The sequence below is a fragment of the Eptesicus fuscus genome, chromosome 14, assembly GCF_027574615.1.
Source record: "Eptesicus fuscus isolate TK198812 chromosome 14, DD_ASM_mEF_20220401, whole genome shotgun sequence".
Taxonomy (NCBI): Eukaryota; Metazoa; Chordata; class Mammalia; order Chiroptera; family Vespertilionidae; genus Eptesicus; species Eptesicus fuscus.
The window spans coordinates 57,276,480-57,295,959 of NC_072486.1; the positions used below are offsets into that span (position 1 = coordinate 57,276,480).

Sequence of the window (19,480 nt, forward strand, 5' to 3'; positions counted from 1 at the left end):
TGCAACCCAGGCATGTGCCCTTGACCAGAATCGAACCTGGGACCCTTCAGTCCACAGGCCGACGCTCTATCCACTGAGCCAAACCAGCTAGGGCATGTTAGCCCTATGATATGAGTAAGTCTCCTACATCCCTGGATCCCCCTCCCTTCATTCTCCTGACATGAGTATATCACAATTTTTGTTATTTCCCTAATCAATGGTTAACAGTGTGATTATGTAAATATTGTTTACTTCAAACACTATATAATGTCACGTTTCCTTTTCTACTCAATGTTTCCTCTTCCTACAGTTAAAAAATTTTCTTGTGTCCTCACTGTAAGAGGGTTCCTAAGTTAGAAGTTAAACTTTCCTGCATATCTTTCCTCTGAGGCTCTGTCTTGGTTGCATTGCTGGGAGCAATTCTCATGTTATTCTACCAGGCGTTGAGAGATACAGAAAGACTAAAATTGGAAAGACTAAAATTTGATCAGGAGACAAGAGAGGTTCACATAAAAAAAAATAAATAAAGTTCCATCCATGCTGTTGCAAATGGTAAGAATTCCTTTTTTACCGCAGCGTAGTGTTCCATTGTGTAGATGTACCACAGTTTTTTAATCCACTGGAGAGCATTATGCTAAGCGAAATAAGCCAGTCAAAGAAAGAGAAATATCACATGATCTCACTCATTTGTGGAATATAATGAGCAACATAAATTGATGAACAGAGACAAAGAAGCATTGATCAGACTGTCAAACCTCAGAGGGAAGGTTGGGGAGGGTGGGGGTAAAGGGGAGAGATCAATCAAAGGACTTGTATGCATGCATATAAGCCTAACCAATGGACACAGACACCAGGGGGTTGAGGGCATGAGTGGGGGTAGGGGTGGGGAGCAATGGGGGGATAAGGACACATATGTAATACCTTCATCAATAAAGAAAATAAATAAATAAACAGTACAGCACGAAGCAACAATCCGAGCATTGCCCTCAGTGTTCTGCGACACGTGGAATTAATGGTGCCCGGAGGGAACAGCCTGGAGTCAGAAGCTAGAGTCCTGAGTGCTGAGGAAGGTTTTCGTAGGGCCTGGGCCTGACCTGGGAGTTGAAGTCTGAGCAGTGTGTACAAGCAGAGATGAGAAGAGAATGTGCCAAGTGAGGGAGGGAATCAATGAATAATAGTTGGTCCGTGGGCCCCAAACATGTGAAACATCTTTTCAGCAGGCCTCAGTCTCAGTTTCCTCATCACTAAAAAGTGGGAAGGAGTTGGTAACTGGTACTGTGGTTGTGTAAGACAAAAACCCCTATTCTTAGGAAATATACACGGAAGTATTTGGAGTTAAAGGGCCAAAATGTATGTAACTTACCCTCAAATTGTTCAGAACAAAAGAAACTATGTAGAGAGAAAGATAGTATGTGGGTATTCTTTTTACTATTATCATTTTTGGAACTCTTTGGAATTTTGGATTATTTTAGAGTTATTTAAATTGCATAAAATTTAAAGGTTTAAGGTTAGTTATAACAGCACCTTAAGAACTCTATCCTAAGGAAATAATCACATTTATATAAGGTTAACAATTTAAGCATTTGTAGTAGGGAAAAACAACAACAAAAAACTAAATTAAATATTCAACATAAAGAAAATGGCCAAATAAATGTTATGGTACATTATGCTGCCGTTAACATAAGTTTTTTCCAATAAATTTAAATCTCATAAGAAAATGAGCAGGGTATGATGTAATAGAAAAAAGAGCAGGATATAAAACTGTACATATTGTATAAATCCAATTATGTATCAATATAGACATTACAAAATTGAAGAACATACCAAAGTATTAACAGTAGTAGGCTTCAGGGTAATTTTATCTTTAAATTTCTATATTTTTATTTGTTTGTTTGCTTTTCAATTCTCACCTGAGGGTAGTTTTTCCATTGATTTCTAGAGAATGGGAGAGGGGGAGAGAGAGAGAGAAACGTAGACATGCGAAAGACACATCAATTAGTTGCCTCCCACACACACCCCTACCGGGACTGGAGAACTTGCAACCAAGGAACTGAACCTGGGACCCTTCGGTCCACAGGCCCACACTCTAACCACTGAACCAAACCAGCCAGGGCTAGATTTCTATATTTTGAAGTTTTCCATAATGGACATGTATTGATTTTCTAACAAAAAAAAAAAAAAAGCTAAAGAAAAAATGGCACTTAGGAACAAACCCAGGGTTATTTAAATAATTTTTAAAGATTAAGATAAAATTATAAGTATGGTTATTCTTTGAAATCATATTTATAATGTTTTTATATCTTTAAAAAGGTGAAGAATATTGACCTTATGGGGTTATTGGCAGGTTTAATTAAATAATCTTTGTGAAGTTCTTAACATAGAGCCTGCCCAAGGTAGTATGTGTACATGTATGTATGTATAAATTAAAAACAAAAAGTTTTTAAATATATATAACAGTTAGCTACTGTAATAACCCTCAACTCCCTGATTCTTGTTTGCCTGGTTGAGGATAAGACTTGTCTGGCATGGCCATGCTGGGGAGGGGTGGGGGAGGGGAGGCCATGGGGGGTGCAGGGAGGGGGAGTGGGCCCTGGGCGGGGCGGGAGTGACCTGCTGGCCCCTGCAGGTGGCGGCCGAGTACTTCAAGAACACCACGCTGCTGCTGGTGGGCGTCATCTGCGTGGCGGCGGCCGTGGAGAAGTGGAACCTGCACAAGCGCATTGCTCTGCGCATGGTCATGATGGCCGGAGCCAAGCCGGGCATGTAAGTGGCACTGGGGGTGTCCAGCTGTAGTGGGCCACCGGGGCATGTCCACTTCTACTGGTGGGGAGGGGCGATCAGCAAGGCCAGGGGCTCCCACCTCCCCCTCCAACGGCAGGGCCTGTAACCATGGAATGGGGATTTGAGTGTGTGACTCTGGGGTCACTTTCTGTCACAGTCTAAACAATGTATCTGAGCAGCCCATTCTGCGAGGGCGGTGGGTTACAAAATGGGAAGGGCTCATTGGGTGAAACAGGACGGACTAACCTAAACTGGTTCCCAACCTTTTCCGGGTTCATCAGGAAACAGGCTGGACAGGAAGTGGTGGCTTCTCCTTTGTCATTAAGGAGATGTGACGGTTTCACTGACCAGGCCACACATGTTGTCCTGTTGCATTTGACCACGACTGCCACGCAAGGCCTGCCCTCGCAGCCTGGTCTTTTCTCCGTGCTTCGAGAGGCGGGGAGAGGTTCGCATCCCTGGGAAACGTGCAGGGAAGTCGGGGTGACTGTCAGGATAACCTCAGCCCTCTCCGCTGCACGGCTTTCTTGCTACGTTTTATGTAAACTGCCCTGACTCCTTTGGGAGTCAAACGACCCCTTTAGGGTCTAAACAAATAATTTGGGATTCGTTTTCAATATTAGTCATTAGATTTTGCCTAAAAGGATGTTCCTGTCTCCCACTTAACTGCAGCTTCATTCAGCATAACTCACCTCCTCCGTCATCCAGGGACTCTGAGGCCCTTTAAGACCTTGGTGTACTGTCTTCATGAATTTGTATCCCATCGAGTTCCCACTTGTCTCTATTTACCTCAATCCCAGCAAGTTCCCACCCCCTGTGGAGCTCTGCGCTGGCATATCCAGGGCAGGCGAACAAAACACCATCAGGACCTTGGCCCACTCAGACACGAGTCCCGTGATACAGGTGCGGTCCCAGGTGTACAGTCAATGGTTCCATCTAGAGCAGTGGTCAGCAAACTGCGGCTCGCGAGCCACATGCGGCTCTTTGGCCCCCTTGAGTGTGGCTCTTCCACAAAATACCACGTGCGGGCGCGCACGTACAGTGCGATTGAAATTTCGTGGCCCATGCGCAGAAGTCGGTTTTCGGCTCTCAAAAGAAATTTCAATCGTTGTACTGTTGATATTTGGCTCTGTGGACTAATGAGTTTGCCGACCACTGATCTAGAGTAACAAACACGGTCATCTTTATGTGGGCTTGTCTTATGGGAATGAGAACCGTGTCTGCACAAGCACAACTGCATGTTTTCAAAGCCAACGAGAAATAACTGGAGAGCAATCTGTGTTTTCCTCCAAGTGCTGACCCTGTCAGACACGAGCTGGAAGGTGCTTCCAGTGATATGGACTCGTCTGTGACTCCAGCAGGTTGACAGTGGGACAGGATGGCGGGACTGTAAGCTTTATGTTGTGGTCACTAACTGTGGTGACTTGGCTGCAAAGCAAGGCATGTCATGGTGCTCATAGAACTGCTGGCTGCAAGGGCAAAAATAGAATTCCTTTCCACACAAAGAACATACATCATCCCCAAGCTAATATCCACAGAGAGAGGGAGCAATCGGTAAGGCCATGCCCTCTGACCCCACGACCACAGCTATTCTTTGCTTAAGTAAGGGCTTTATTCCGGCTAAAGCTGCCAGCCCATGAAGTGTGATTCATTCATCATTCAACAAGCGTTTATTTACTGTTTACTCTGTGCCAAGCCCTGGGAGTACAAAGCCAATGGAAGACATAAAAACCCAATTTTTTGGATAAATTCCGGCCATGGTTCTCTAGGCCATCACCATCGGGTCTGTCGGAGGCCCCCAGGAGCCCTGGGGGACGGGTAGTTGGGGGTTGCCGTGCTGCTGACGCTCCGCCTGCCCTCCCTGCCTCCCAGGCTGCTGCTCTGCTTCATGAGCTGCACCACGCTGCTCTCCATGTGGCTCTCCAACACGTCCACCACCGCCATGGTGATGCCCATCGTGGAGGCCGTCCTGCAGGAGCTGGTCAATGCCGAGGAGGACCAGCTCATGGCCAGCAACTCCAACACCGAGGAGGCCGAGCCCACCAGTACAGTTTGCTGGAGTCCCTCTGCCCTTTGCCCGTCTGCCCTCCTCCTGTGATACCAGCCCAGTGCCCTCATCTGCTGCTTCCCCCTCCCTCCCTTCCTCCATCCCATACCAGTCCTCGCAGCTTGAAGCTTCCCTGACACCCTCCCCCAACTGCCAAATCTTTATTCTTCCCCCACTGACAGCAGCCACCACTGTTCCTTTCTCCCAACACTCAAGGGTCAGGACAAGCCACAAGCCCCACCACACCTTCAGGGGGCTGGAGGGCTTAATGCACCAGGCTCCAGCAGAAGCCGTTATGCCCTATTTCCCCACTCAGCCCTGAGCCCCTGAGCCCTTCCCGTGGAGGCAGGTCCAGCCTCCTCATCTCATTCCCTGCTTCCCTTTGCTACTGTAGGTCTTGGTGTAAACAACAGCCAGCCTTCTCTGGAACTCATCTTTGTCAATGAAGAGTGAGTATGACTGCCCGCCTCCCAGGCAAAGCCTCTCCAGGTCCATTCTGAGGTCAGGAAAGCGGGGACCCGAGCCCGTACACAGCTCTTTCAGACGTATAGGCCACACTCACATCTTGCCAGGCCACCACCTCCCCTTGCCCTGATTTCCTCTCCACACCTGGGAGCACCTTGCCAAGAGCTTGAAGGCAACTTCCTTAACACAGGGTATTGCAGTGATCGGGGAGAGATAAAAAGACAACACTAAATCCGAGGGGGTATGTTGATGGTCTATATGTCTACCAAGTTGAATTTCTCTACATTGACGTCCCTCTTAGGAGAATAATATGTTTAATCTATCAATGGGAAAATATTCACACAGTAGGTGTCACCGGACATTCTTAGAGAATCACAACAATGTATAGATATGGTCTCCCTGGATTGGGTCTTGTTAGATACGGCAGAGAAAAACTAGGTGGAAGGTAGGGGACTAGAGGACAGTGGTGAGAGCCATGGGATGAAGAAAAGAAGGAACTAGAAAAAGCAGAAATAGTCTCAAACACTCATGTGAGTTTGATCTATCAACAACCGATTTCTTCTGGCGATTTGATGTCAAACTGTGGCCCTCAAGGTATTCCGTGATGACTATCACACTTTAAAAGCTGGATTGATACTAGAGCTCAGACTTGCGATTTGCTCTTTTCATAAAAAATGGAGAACTCACATTGAGTGAAACCAGCGTATGGAATGGGGTAGACTCCCCAACATCGCACATTGGGTTCTCCCCACCCCGAGCCTTGGATAGCTCAGGCAAAGCCCAGAGCTCCTCTGGTTCCCATCAGATACGAGAATGACCTGGTTTTCAAATGTTCAGCAGTCTAGTCCAGACTCATCTGAAAACTTCTCCCCATCATCCAGCGCCTCTCCCCATCTCCTCAAGCTCACACCCACCCCTTCAGCCAGATCTGCAGAACCAGGGGTAAAAGCAAGTGGGGAAGGGAGTTAACTCTCTCTCCTCCCCCAATTCACTCTGCTCTCAGGCTTCTCCAGGGAGCAGGAAAGAAAAGGGGCAAGCAGGTCTGGGCTGGAGGTGTCGTAGGAGTGTTCCCTGGGGCTACCTCTGCATAGCCCTGGGCCTGACAGCGGTGAGGTGCTCCCAGACAACCCCTCATGCTCCCTTGGTTCTGAGTTCTGGTGGCTCACTCCCCACAGCCCTTTGTTCTGGGGTGGCCTCTGCCTATTCGGGATGGTTCCAGCCCAGCTACCTTCCGTGTGTGCCCACCCCTGACAAGACTGGTGAGCACTGAAAGCACAGGCTGGGGTCCTTCTCTCACTCTGGCTCTCAGGCAGCGCCCACTGACCTCTTACCTTTGTTCTTTTCTAGACAAAAATATGTCCCCAAACTCCAAAGCAGAAGCTCAAGTTGTCCCTACAACTCTGGTGTGAGGATGCTTCTCTCAGAACTCTAGTCTGAGGGTCCCTTGCCTGCCCTCACCCAATCTGGGAAGGAAGGAGAGGAAACCTCACCACACTCCTGGCAGGCTCACGCCTCTCTCCAAAGAACACTTCCCTCTGAACCCAACTCTATCAGCTCCTTATCCTCCCCCCAAATAGTCTGGGGATGAGTGATGACCCAGCACCTCTCATTGTCTTCACAGTGGGGGAGGTCACAGCACCCGCTGTTCTCAGAACTGAGACAAACCAGAAACATCCATTTAGTGCTCGTGTATGTCAGGAATGCTGACAGTTTGATTCTCACCTTCCTCTCAACTCAAGGCAAAGGTTGGGGACCAACAGGTGTGTGAGACTCGGCATGTGCAGTTGACCAACCACCGCTGGGGAGCAGGTGCCATCAGAAACTCCCCCATCTCCTTGCTCTCACGGGCCTTTCACCATGTGCGGTGCGGGCCCTCCCTGTTCCCCACACCTCAGATAAGCACTGACAGGTTTCTCTTTCTTGATAGTGACCTCCAGTCAGGCAGAGACAGGCTCCTACCCTGCACGCCTCTTAGCACCTGCTGCCCTCAGGAAGTTAGAGACCTCTCTCTGCCTCGTTTCCTACGCTGTAAATGCAGGTAGCAATACGAGGACTAACAAAGTCCGTACTTGAGTCCTCAGCACCAACAGGCACCATGTTAGCTATTAGGAATGTCAGTCTCACGTCTAAGAATGGGGACAGCACCTCTGGAAGGTGAGGAAGACTAAGGTGAGATTAGACCTCCCCGAAGAGGTGACGGTAAGAGTCGGAGACCTGAGCATGAGTGGGAGTAAACTGGATGAAGGGAGATCTGTGTGTGGGAAGAGTTCCCATCGCATGAAGGCTGGTCCATGCTGATCTCCCCACTGCCTGTGCTTTGTTCCAGCACCTCGACTACAGACTTCACTTCTCTGATGCAGAACAAGGTATGGCCTTGGGTTTTTTCTGTGCTTTGCAATACTTGAAAGTCCCCCGAGATAACTCAGGGTCAGAGATGCCTGGCAGCTTGTCCTAGAGCCCCACGGCCTCCCAGAATGTGAGAACAGAGAGGTGCTCCCCGAGCTTGGCTCCGAGCCCCAGCCCTGAGTGCTGGGCGTGGCCACATAAAGCACAGGTTAGCCTTGTTTCATGGAAACCCAATAGTCAGCCACCCAGGTTTTCAAGAGCCAAAGATTCATCTTTTGGATTTCTTTCAGGGGGGATTCCATTTATAAAAATCTTATTACAAAAATGGGACATTTATAGAGGAAAGCAAAGCTACCCGCACGCTGCTGCTCGGCCTCCTTCCCTCCCCCAAAGCCGGTTTTACATCTCTTCTCACATCAGTTCCAACAGATGGACCTTGATCTGTGCAAACTGTGGGCTTTGTCATGGTACAATGTTTTTCATTTTGAGTTAAAGAAACATGAAGGATTCTTCATTAGCTTATGAAGTTCCAGAAAGCCAAGCCCTCCTATAAGAACAGAGCCATAGTCTACCAAATTTCAAAAGCCTCTTCCAATGGGGTGCTTGACACCAGGCTGGACAGAACCTGGGAGGGAGGCAGGCACAGCTGGGTGGCTTTCACTGTGTGCTCTCCTTGGCCTCTGGGCTCCGGTCTCTATAGTACCAAAGCGGGGGTGCCCCTGGGATGCTAAATGGCCCTTCTTGAGGCCCACCTCATGCTCCTCCTGACAGTGTCATGGTCTCTGTCCCGACAGAACCTGAATGGTGCGCCCACAATCACCACCCCCGTGAAAACACCAAACCACCAAGACAAGCAGCACCCATCCCAGGTAATTAAATTGCATCTCCTGACCCTGTTTGCCTTATGAAATGCCTTGAGCTCCCCAAGGGGCACTGGTCTTGAAGTTGCGAGGGCGTCAAGCTAGTGAGCTACCCCCAGACCATCTTTCTCCACATCCCTGTCCGGCCTGTGTGTGCCATGGAGATAAAACCTCTAACTCTCTGCTGTCTGGGCAAGGCACTGTACTGTCTGAGCCCCCGCTTCTCTAAGTATAAAAGCTGAGGCCTGATCCAGATCAGAAGGTGTCCAAACTATTCCTCAAAGGTGCTTCAGGGACTTTGCAAATATTTGAACATCTGGAGATTTTAAGGCAACTGTTTTTCTGTGAGAATAGGATTTTTCTGATACTATACCACTAAACAAAATACAGAAGTAAAATAGATGTTGAAGCTTTATAAAATCACAACTGCCACTTCTAACCTTTGATTCAAATGTGTGTGTTTATCAACATGATCGCAATTATCATCCATCCATCATCATCAATAACTGCCGCCGTTTTAATAACCATTTATTAAACACTTCTTATGCTAAGTATTTTCTCTGCTGTCTTGGCTCAATAAGGTAGGAATTTTGAACCTCCCCGTTTCAAATGAAGCAGAGAGATGAAATCATGTACCCAAGTCCAAGTCTCCCTGACCACATGTGTATACAATAGATGTATGCCAATTAAATGCCACATTTACATTTTATATATTGGAGGTCCATCTAAAATTTCATTAGAAGGAAGGATCGTGGCAAACCACTGGACTGGAGAATCTCTGAGGTCTCTTCCAGCTCTGACAATCAATGAATCTTTCAGGAAGGTCTGGAAAAATCCAGAAGTACCTGGGCCCTCTTAGGAAGATAGGGAAGTAGTTAAGGGCTTTGAGAAATGTGGCAACGTGGCCTTGTCCTTTGAGCTGGCCTGACATTTGCACCAGGCTGTTCCTAATCTCATAAAGACTCATGAGGGACGGCCAGGCTTAGAGGGTGATGGGGTCACTTGCTTCTATAGTTCACAATTGAGGCCAGAGGTCAGCAACCTGTGACCCTGAACAGCCCTCATCTGGACCAAGCAGGGCCTGAGAGGACCATGCAAGACTGAGGCTTATATGCAAGGAGGAGGGGGACAGTGGGGAGCAAACACCAGTAGGCACAAAAGAGAAATGAGTGAGGAAGGAAAGGAGGAGAGAGTCACACACTTTGACCCTCTGCCCAAAGAAAGCTGGATTCCTTCTGTAATCCAAGGCTTATTTTTTTTTAATATATTTTATTGAATTTTACAGAGAGGAAGGGAGAGGAATAGAGAGCTAGAAACATCGATGTGAGAGAAACATCGATCAGCTGCCTCCTGCACACTCCCTACTGGGGATGTGCCCGCAACCACGGTACATGCCCTTGACCAGAATACAACCTGGGACCCTTCAGTCCGCAGGCCGACGCTCTAGCCACTGAGCCAAACCGGTCAGGGCTCAAGGCTTATTTTTCAGTCATCTCCCAACCAGGGTTGTCATTCTAACTCTACACAGATCAACCTTCTTCTATTTGCTATTCAGACACTAAGTGGAGAGCAACCAGTTGAATTGGAGTTTAAGTAACAGATAGGACATATTAATAATAACATTAACAACAACAAAAATAATAATAGCTTATCATCCATTAAGTGCCAGGGAGTGTTCTAAGTGCTTTGTATATATTACTTCATCTATTCTTCACAACGATCTAGCAGAGAAAATAGGATTATCCCCATTTTATAGAAGAAAGTGCAATTTGGAAGGGCCGCTGGGTTGGAAATGGTAGAACTGACATTGGGATTTGTCGCTCTGACTCCCAAGTTCAAACCCTATCCACTGCACCACGGTGCCCTGTTTTTCATGCTTCATGTGCCAGACAGCCCGAGCTGGGTTGGAGAGTCACTGATTTTCCTTTGGTAGGAAAAGCCACTAGTCCCGACGTCCAGCCCCAGGAACCAGGAACTGAACAGAAAGTACAAGTCCCACCACGACCAAATGATCTGCAAGTGCCTGTCTCTGAGCATATCTTACGCCGCGACCATCGGGGGCCTGACCACCATCATTGGCACCTCCACCAGCCTCATTTTCTTGGAACACTTCAACAAGTAAGTAGTTCACTTAGTCAACGAATTTCTACCAACCGCCCATGTGTCAGGAATGTGACGAGGTGCTAAGGATACAGCAGAAAATGGGACTAGAACAGTTTCTGTAGCAGAGGGAAAGAGATGACCAAGTCATTACAGCTGACTGTGACTGGAGAAGGGCAGGGTTCTGCTGGGAGAGCCCCTCTGGGGGAGGTCACCCAGTCCCAGTGCCTCCCCTAAGAGGTGATGACAAAAAGCAGAGACCTGAAGCATGAGTTGGAGTGAACTAGATGGAGATTTTCCAGCCAAAGCAAACAGTGTGTAGGAGGGCTCAGAGCAAGAGAGCAGAGCACGTAAAAGAAAATGAAAGAGGGCAAAGGAGGCCAGGAAGGTGGACAGGCGGACCACAAAGGATCCCGCGAGGCCCTCTAAGGAGCTTGGACTTCATTTGAAGGGTCATGAGAACCTTGAAGAATTGTAGGCTTGGAGTGAGGTGTGAGATTTATAGTTGGAAAGCTCATTTTGGATTTTTTGTTTTAAAAAGGAGAGTGGATTGGAAATGAGAAAGGCAGCAGGAAGACAATGCGGAACGCGGCTGCAGATGCCCAGGAGAGAGCTGAGGGTGGCCTGGTTGGCAGTGCGGTGGGGAGGTTCAGAGGTAGACCTGACAGGCCTTGGTAGGATTAGAAAGATCCCGAGAGGGAAATGCCAGGTCTAATTGTCAGGCTCGTGGCTTCAGCAGCTGAGGGAACAGAGTTGCCCTCGACCTAAATGAGGGGAGAGGTGAGGAAATGTGGATATAGAAATGGAGATGTCGGCTAGGAGACACAGCTCTGAATCTCGGGAGAAATTTTAAGGCTAACGGCATAGATTTGGTTCGATTTTGGCACAGACTTGCTGTGGCCTGTGCAAGTGTCTCCATGGTGTGCAACCTGTGCCGTCCCAGGGCCGCCCTTCTCAGAAGACCCCATGCTGGGCTTCATGCTCTGTTGGCACCATCTGGAAATCCTTAATAGTTTGAATGAGGGGCCCCACATTTGCATTTTGCACCGAGCCCCACAAATTAGATAGTAGTCAGTCCTGGTGGTGCACACGTGGAAACTGAAGTCATGGGTGAAGGGGATTTCTCAGGAAGAACACAGAGAGTAAGTGGAGCGGGGGCACAAATATTAAGCTCAAGCATTCAAAGGACACTACAAAAGGGAGAATAAAACAGTATCACACAGGAAAGAGAAAAATCTGGTGTCATTCTACCCGAAGGAAGGTGTTTCAAGGAGGAAGGAATGATCAAGCAAAATAAGGACAGAACTGTACCCATCTGATTTGGGGGCATGGAGGTTACTGGCAACCAACGCAGGAGCAATTTGGTCAAGAGACTGGAAAAGAAGCCCAGTTTCAGTGAGTTGAAGAGTAAGAGGAGGTGAGGAGATGGGGAGTCAGCTGTGAAGAGAGGAGAGCAATGGCATAATAAAGGAAGAGTGGCCATGATCGGTTTGGCTCAGTGGCTAGAGCGTCGGCCTTCGGATTCAAGGGTCCCGGGTTTGATTCCGGTCAGGGGCATGTACCTTGGTTGCGGGCACATACCCAGTGGGGAGTGTGCAGGAGGCAGCTAATCGATGTTCCTCTCTCATCGATGTTTCTAACTCTCTATCCCTCTCCCTTCCTCTCTGTAAAAAAATCAATAAAATATGTTTTAAAAAATAAATAAATAAATAAATAAATAAATAAATAAATAGAGTAAAGTAGGGCCAAGAAGGGGTTTTTAAGATGGGATACTTCTAAGTGCCGACAAGAGGATCCAGATGAGAGGAAAACTAAAGGGTTGGGAGAGACGGGGCTAAACAGAGTGATGTCACTGGCAAAACTAGAAGGGATGGGATCCAGAGCAGACAAGAGAAGAAACACATCTTTTTTATTTAAATATATTTTTATAGATTCAGAGAGGAAGGGGGAGGAAGAGATAGAAACATCATTGATGAGAGGGAATCATTGATTTGCTGCCTCCTGCACGTTGGACTGAGCCCGCAACCCAGGCATGTGCCCTTGACCAGAATCGAACCTGGGACCCTTCAGTCCACAGGCCAACACTCTATCCACTGAGCCAAACCAGCTAGGGCAAAATACATCTTTCATTTTAGCAGAAACAGGAAGAAAATGAGGAAGGAATAAGGAAGGGATGGAGGGAATAGGGAGAAGAAAGGACCAATGAAAGTTTAACCCTTTGCACTCGCTTGCTTTTTTCATTGAGCTGCTACCGATGCTAACCGTGTTGAGTCACACTCGACATCCGAGTGCAAAAGTTAAGACCTAAACCCCTGGATCTGAGCTTCATGAACCCTTCACACCATATTACTCTGTAAAGGCTCTGAGTTTTTGCTCTTTAATTTCTGGCTCACTTTGTGGTTGGGCCAATTCATATTCCCTTAGTCTGCTTTTTGGGTGGCAAATGGTACATTTAGTCATAACTGTGTCTTACCTGGGCAATAGGGATTCCGTGAAAGGAATGTAGATTCCCTGGGTCCCACTGGTCTGAAAGTGCCACTGCGTTCTCTTTGCATTGGTGAACAGACCACCACCAGAGTTCATTTTGGCTGTTTCAAAAACCTACAAATTAGCCGAAACCGGTTTGGCTCAGTGGATAGAGCGTCGGCCTGCGGACTGGAAGGTCCCGGGTTCGATTCCGGTCAAGGGCATGTACCTTGGTTGCGGGCACATCCCCATTGGGGGGTGTGCAGGAGGCAGCTGATCGATGTTTCTCTCTCATCGACGTTTCTAGCTCTCTATTCCTCTCCCTTCCTCCCTGTAAAAATCAATAAAATAAATTAAAAAAAAAAAAACCTACAAATTAGTTGTTACACTCAGTATGTGTATTCTCAGTTTTAAAATGCTATAAATAGTATAGGCTCTTTTATTTCTCCACAAAAGTCTATTTAATCTGCTATAAAAGTCCTTTCCTGCCCTAGCCGGGTGGTTCTGTTGGTTGGAGTGTCGTCCTGTAGACCAAAAAGGTTGCGGGTTCAATTGCTGGTCAGGGAACACACCTAAGATGCAGGTTCAATCCCCAGTCAGGGCATATATGGGAGGCAACCAATCTATGTTTCTCTCTCTCTCTCCCCCCACCCCTTCCTCTCTCTCTAAAATCAAACATATCCTTTAATGATAATTAAAAAAAAAAAAAGTCCATTCCTTTTTCTGGGCCCAGGGGCAGGGCCTCGACTTCTGTATACAGAGAAGAGATGATGCAACAGACTTGTGCCATTAGCTCAGGGCAGAGAGTCACTGGATGATTTATGTCCTCGGGTATCCTTCTAGATCCAAAAGCCCTCTTCCCAATGCCCACTATCAGTGACCCACTCTGGCCTTTTAGGGAGGGCACAAGCTGTCATAACTTCATCAAGAGTCACAAAAATATTAGTAAGGTAGGTCCATGACCAAGCCACAGTGCGAAAGAGTAGATGTCCCTGTGATGACAGAGGAGATTAAGCATGCTTACATCCTGTGCTTCTATTGCATTCTCTGTGGGGAGCCTGCTCTTGGGCCTTCTCTTTTTCCATGCAGTGCCCAGCATGAAAACAGGGGCACAGTCTGCTCCCTCCTTAGAGGAGCTCTCTGCCCAGCCCTAGCAAGAAGGCACAAGGGTAAAGGAACACAGGCATCGCTAGGCTAAAGTCATGGCTCACATGTGGTCCATCTGGCTTCCCAGGAAACACCATCTGGGCTGGGGGCCACAGCCCTGCCACATGATGAATGAGGAGTCCTAAGCCACCTCCCTAGCATCCTAAGACAGAAGCCGATAAAGGATTGATGAAGGATTTGGAGAGTCCAAGTCTTGGTTCTCCATTGGGCACAGTTAACACCTGGAACCTCCATGAGGCTCCAGAGTCCAAAGTTCTCCAGAACTGATGCTCTGTATCCCCCAATCAAAACTCCAAAAGCATACCAGACTGCCCTCTCCATTCTCTGCTGTCTTGGAAATCAGATGAGGAAATTTATCGGAATCTTTATGTAAATTAAGAGCAAACAACTCCTGAGTGATTCTCCCGAGTGCAAAGTATATACACTTCAGTGATATCATTTTAGCTGCTTACTTCATAATTTCAGCTTACTTCATAATTCCTGGCTGGCCTCTAAACATTTGCAAGTGCCCAATAAGTGAGGTCATGTTTTACCATATTGTTATTATCTCTACAGTAGTTCTGCTGTCTATCTTCTTAAGGAGCACTTAGCTCATTACCCCCCAAAATGCCACAAGGAAATCCATGGTTTCTAATCGCTGACCTGGTTCTTTCCCCTCCAGCCAGTATCCAGCCGCAGAGGTGGTCAACTTTGGCACCTGGTTCCTCTTCAGCTTCCCCATCTCCCTCATCATGCTGGTGGTCAGCTGGTTCTGGATGCACTGGCTCTTCCTGGGCTGCAAGTGAGTCCCAGGGCCCCTACCAGCGAGGCAGAGGCCCTCCTGTTCACCCAAGGTCGCAGCACAGCCCTGGAGGGCACGATCAAGAGGGAGCTGCTGAGGAACCACAGAAAATGCCCTAAGAACTGTGGTCGGCAAACTCTGACTCGCGAGCCACATGCGGCTCTTTGGCCCCTTGAGTGTGGCTCTTCCACAAAATACCACAGCCTGGGCGAGTCTATTTTGAAGAAGTGGCATTAGAAGAAGTTTAAGTTTAAAAAAATTGGCTCTCAAAAGAAATTTCAATCGTTGTACTGTTGATATTTGGCTCTGTTGACTAATGAGTATGCCGACCACTGCCCTAGGAAAACACGTGCTTCCTGTGTGGAGCATCTGTCCTAGATGCTCCAACATACCTGAGCCCTGCACTTCACTATGAGCTCTACAACAAAATGTTCTTAATTACGACTAACTGGTTAGGGGAACTGTCATTTTAAAGAAAGTCTGGATTGAAGAGTGTTTCATGTCATTTCTTGGCTCTCAAAGCATATAGAGTAATTTCAACTAACTTCTAAAGAAAAAGGATAACAAGTAGAAGTTGCCTTAGGCTTAATTTTGTAGACACAAGTGATTTATATTTAGTAGTTGTATGGAATATGCTCGTTTCCCTCAAAATATCAAGTTGGGCATTCCGCTTGCAATGTTATTGCTAACATTAATCCAGTCAGCGAGCCTTTTCTTCACAACCAGAAGTCTACTCCAAATGTGACCCGCTTCACGCACATAAAGGGAAGATATATGGAGTTCTGCTATTAGCATATAGAATCCAATGCTCCCATTGGTCAGGGAATGCTCTCTGAGCTGACTTATTCATTTTATTACTCAGAGACTGCTGTCAAATCAATGATAACTGTATACTCCTATACCTCCAGCATTGCAAATAAAAAACCAACACTCACTTTCACCCAGACAAGTCTTGTCTGACAGATAAACACACACACACATATCTGTGTGTAACACAGGTATATAAACATCTACACACAAATGCCCCATCACATTCTTAATTATGTAAAAGACCAGTATGTAGAAGCAACCGGCATAAGCCTGTAAGACATAACTTCAAGTTGATTAAATACTAGATGCATGCCCTAAAGGCTAAGGAAGAAGGCTAGGGAGGCTGTGTAACTTGGCAAATGAAAGTCGTATGACAAGTGGGTTGGAGGGGCAGAGCATGTGAGTGGAGAGAAGAGTGAGCAGAGCAAGCCAGTTGTTTAGTATTTGCTGAATACTTGATCTCCGGTGGGCAGAAGTGTGTTCCTTTATTCTTTTGCTCATTCTCCCTTCTCAGTTTTAAAGAGACCTGCTCTCTGAGCAAGAAGAGTAAGACCAAAAGGGAAGAGCTGTCAGAGAAGAGGATCCGAGAGGAATATGAAAAGCTGGGAGCCATTAGGTAAGAATCGGCCATTCACCTTCTCTCCTCCAGGAGAGAAAGCATGGCTGGGGAGGCCAGCACGGAAGCAGCCTTGCTCCCGACATTCCTTTGAAGTGGGGGAGGTTCCCTCAACCATAAATCCAGGCATTTAGAGATGCTACCTACTGCCAGAGTCTAGCTGGCTCAGATTCCAGGTGGCCGCCCTTCCCCTTCACTACATCCTGAGTCTGATGTATAGCCATGGTGAGGGGGTGGAGTGTCATAGGTGGGGCACCCAGAGGACAAAGAACAAGGCAAGACAGCACAGCCACCCTCTTGGCTGAATTCTCTCAAGTCAGGACTCCCTGCATTGCCCAGACCACAGGTTCAGTGGGACTCCTGGGGAGCTGGGACTTTGTCCTGTACTTACAGAGCATCGGGCAGCATCAAATACAGACTCCAAGACAGAGTCCGAAAATTCACTCACCAACCCTCAGCCATTTCTTTCCTTTATTTTACATTTTAGCTGTTTAGAGCCATTTCTATCACCTTTCCTACAGTGACCTTTTATGGCAATTGGCATTTACAACTTTGGGTAAAAGGATTCAGGTTTAAGCTGTATTTTGGTTGTTGTTGTTAATCCTCACCCCGGGGCTTGGGATCAAACCTGCAACCCAGGTATGTGCCCTTGACTGGAAATCGAACCCGTGACCCTTTGGTCTGTGGGCCAACACTCTAACCACTGAGCCACCAGCCAGGGCAAAGCTGTATTTTAAAAAACTTCATTTCTAAAAGGAATACATGTCCCCTGGCCAGTGTGGCTCAATGGATTGAGCATCATCTCATGCACCAAGAATTGTCGGTTTGATTCCTGTTTAGGGCACATGCCTGAGTTGCGGACTCAATCCCCAGTAGGGGGCATGTAGGAGACAGCTGATCCATGTTTCTCTATGCTCGATGTTTCTATTTTCTCTCCCTCTCCTTTCCTCTCTCTAAAAAATCAATGATAAAAATTTTTTTTAAATATTCCATTAAAAAAATAATAAAGGAATACATGTTTCATTGTAGAACACTTAGAAAATACAGGGAAATATAAAGAGAAAGTTAACACTGACTTGTATTCCCAGCATCCCAATGTTAACTGTTAACCACTGTTAACGTGATAGACTGTTACTTCCTTGCTTTCTTTGTGCAAAATTCTATGTATTTTTGGTAAAATTCAGTACTGAAGTTTTATATTTAGCATTAGATGGTCATTATGTCGCCCGGTCACTCATTCTGCTGTGGAAACTTCTTTATTAGATGCACCTCATTTTAACGGTTATGTTTCAATGTATTCAAGGTCGTGGAATATCACTGGTTGTTTTTTTAATGTTTTCAAATAGGTAATCCTTCAATGTGCATTTCTGGTTATTTTCTTAGCTAAAAGGAATGACCGAATTTAAAGTTCCTGAGATATATGGTCATTTTGGCTCAAAAAAGTCGTGGCAATTCCTGCTCTGACCAACAGAGTCTGCAGGCTTAGTTACCTTAGAAATGTGTGATGTGTTATCTTTGCCTCCCCACCTAAATATCGCTGGTAAACACGGTTAACATTTCCTGGGCTCATCTCGGCCCCTTCCCGCTCCGCCCCAGTGTGCAGTGGTTGAGCAGTAACCGTGCTTCGTGCTTCCTGTGTGGAGCTCTGAACACAGGAGCATCGCAGAGCAGGTGGCAGGGCTCGCAGGAACGTCACCCACGTCACTGTTTCATTTCACAGCTACCCTGAAATGGTGACTGGATTTTTCTTCATCCTGATGACCGTGCTGTGGTTCACCCGGGAGCCTGGCTTTGTTCCTGGCTGGGATTCTTTCTTTGAAAAGTACGTGATACGGTCCCCTCCTTAAGAATGACCCCTCACATAAGCTCTTCAGGCAGTTTCCACTGCCCCTCTCCCCCAACTCTCAGGGACAGACACAGACGTGAAGCCAGGAAGGCGCTTAGTCCCAGTGAAAGTCCCTTCCAGGGCAGCTGCAGCGGGCAGTGAGAAGGAAGAAGGGATGTGATCTGAGTCACTTATCCTGCTGTGCGAACTTGGCCTTGTTACGCAAGCTCTTAGAACCTCAGCAGTCTCATAGGTTTTTATGAGAGTTAAAGGGGAAAATGTCCATACAGTAAAATACTTTAGAGACAATGGCCAGGGAGTGGCCGAGGCCTGTGGAGGGAAAGGCGGACATAGGCTCCTGTCCCAGCCCTGCATCTTCCCCTGAGGGCCAGGGCCACAGGCCTCAAACTCCCCCAACACAGGATCTTACTCGAGGAAAGACACACAGGGAAAGGTGACCCTTGCAGGAAAGAGGACCCATCCTCATCTATTCTCCTTTATCCAAGCAACTGCTTATCATTCTTGGGGCTCGCCCCAACAGTGGGCACATAAATTCTCACTAAGTCATCTACCCTCGCCAGGCCCTGCGCCTCCAGACACTAACCATCGCCATTAAAGAAGGAAGGGTACTGTCCCTGTAGACTGTCCTACAAAGAGGCTTTGGGTTCAGAGAGGCTGTGCTGAGACCTGGTGCTGCCCGGGGGGCTCCTGACCCTCCCCTCAGCTTGCTTGTCTCTTTGCCAGGAAAGGCTACCGCACTGATGCCACGGTCTCCATCTTCCTCGGCTTCCTCCTCTTCCTGATTCCAGCGAAGAAGCCTTGCTTTGGGAAAAAGAAGGATGGTGAGATTTCCAGGGGAGACGTTGGGCTGACTCTAATCAAATAATATCCAAGTCAGAATTTTCAGGAGCCTGACCCAAGCCCTCCGATTCTGCCCAGATATAGCAGAGCAGCCTCCCAAACCATCCGATTCCTCAGTGCAGCCCCTTTCTCCACAAATCACACCCACCACGGTTCATCAGGCTCTACCTCCCTGTCTCCCTGTGATCCAGGGGAGGACCGGGAGCCCTCGCTGAGGATGGAGCCCATCATCACGTGGAAGGACTTCCAGAAGACCATGCCCTGGGAGATTGTCATCCTGGTGGGAGGAGGCTATGCTCTGGCTTCTGGCAGCAAGGTAGCTCTTCAATTCTGTTCTTCTTGAGACGGATATTTTTCCAGCTACTTTGCCAACTGA

At 47.4% G+C, this 19,480-nt stretch overlaps 1 protein-coding gene across 1 annotated transcript in view; it reads left to right on the forward strand.

Moving 5' to 3' along the window:
* Window positions 1-19,480, forward strand: part of SLC13A4 (solute carrier family 13 member 4) — a 40,984-nt gene that overhangs the window by 13,009 nt on the left and 8,495 nt on the right. Inside the window, exons 3-13 of the mRNA XM_008150500.3 lie at window positions 2,606-2,742; window positions 4,633-4,805; window positions 5,202-5,256; window positions 7,599-7,638; window positions 8,413-8,487; window positions 10,412-10,596; window positions 14,873-14,992; window positions 16,317-16,418; window positions 18,139-18,240; window positions 18,988-19,085; window positions 19,296-19,420. Coding sequence (XP_008148722.2) covers window positions 2,606-2,742; window positions 4,633-4,805; window positions 5,202-5,256; window positions 7,599-7,638; window positions 8,413-8,487; window positions 10,412-10,596; window positions 14,873-14,992; window positions 16,317-16,418; window positions 18,139-18,240; window positions 18,988-19,085; window positions 19,296-19,420 — 1,212 coding nt within the window. The remainder of the gene's footprint in view (window positions 1-2,605; window positions 2,743-4,632; window positions 4,806-5,201; window positions 5,257-7,598; window positions 7,639-8,412; window positions 8,488-10,411; window positions 10,597-14,872; window positions 14,993-16,316; window positions 16,419-18,138; window positions 18,241-18,987; window positions 19,086-19,295; window positions 19,421-19,480) is intronic.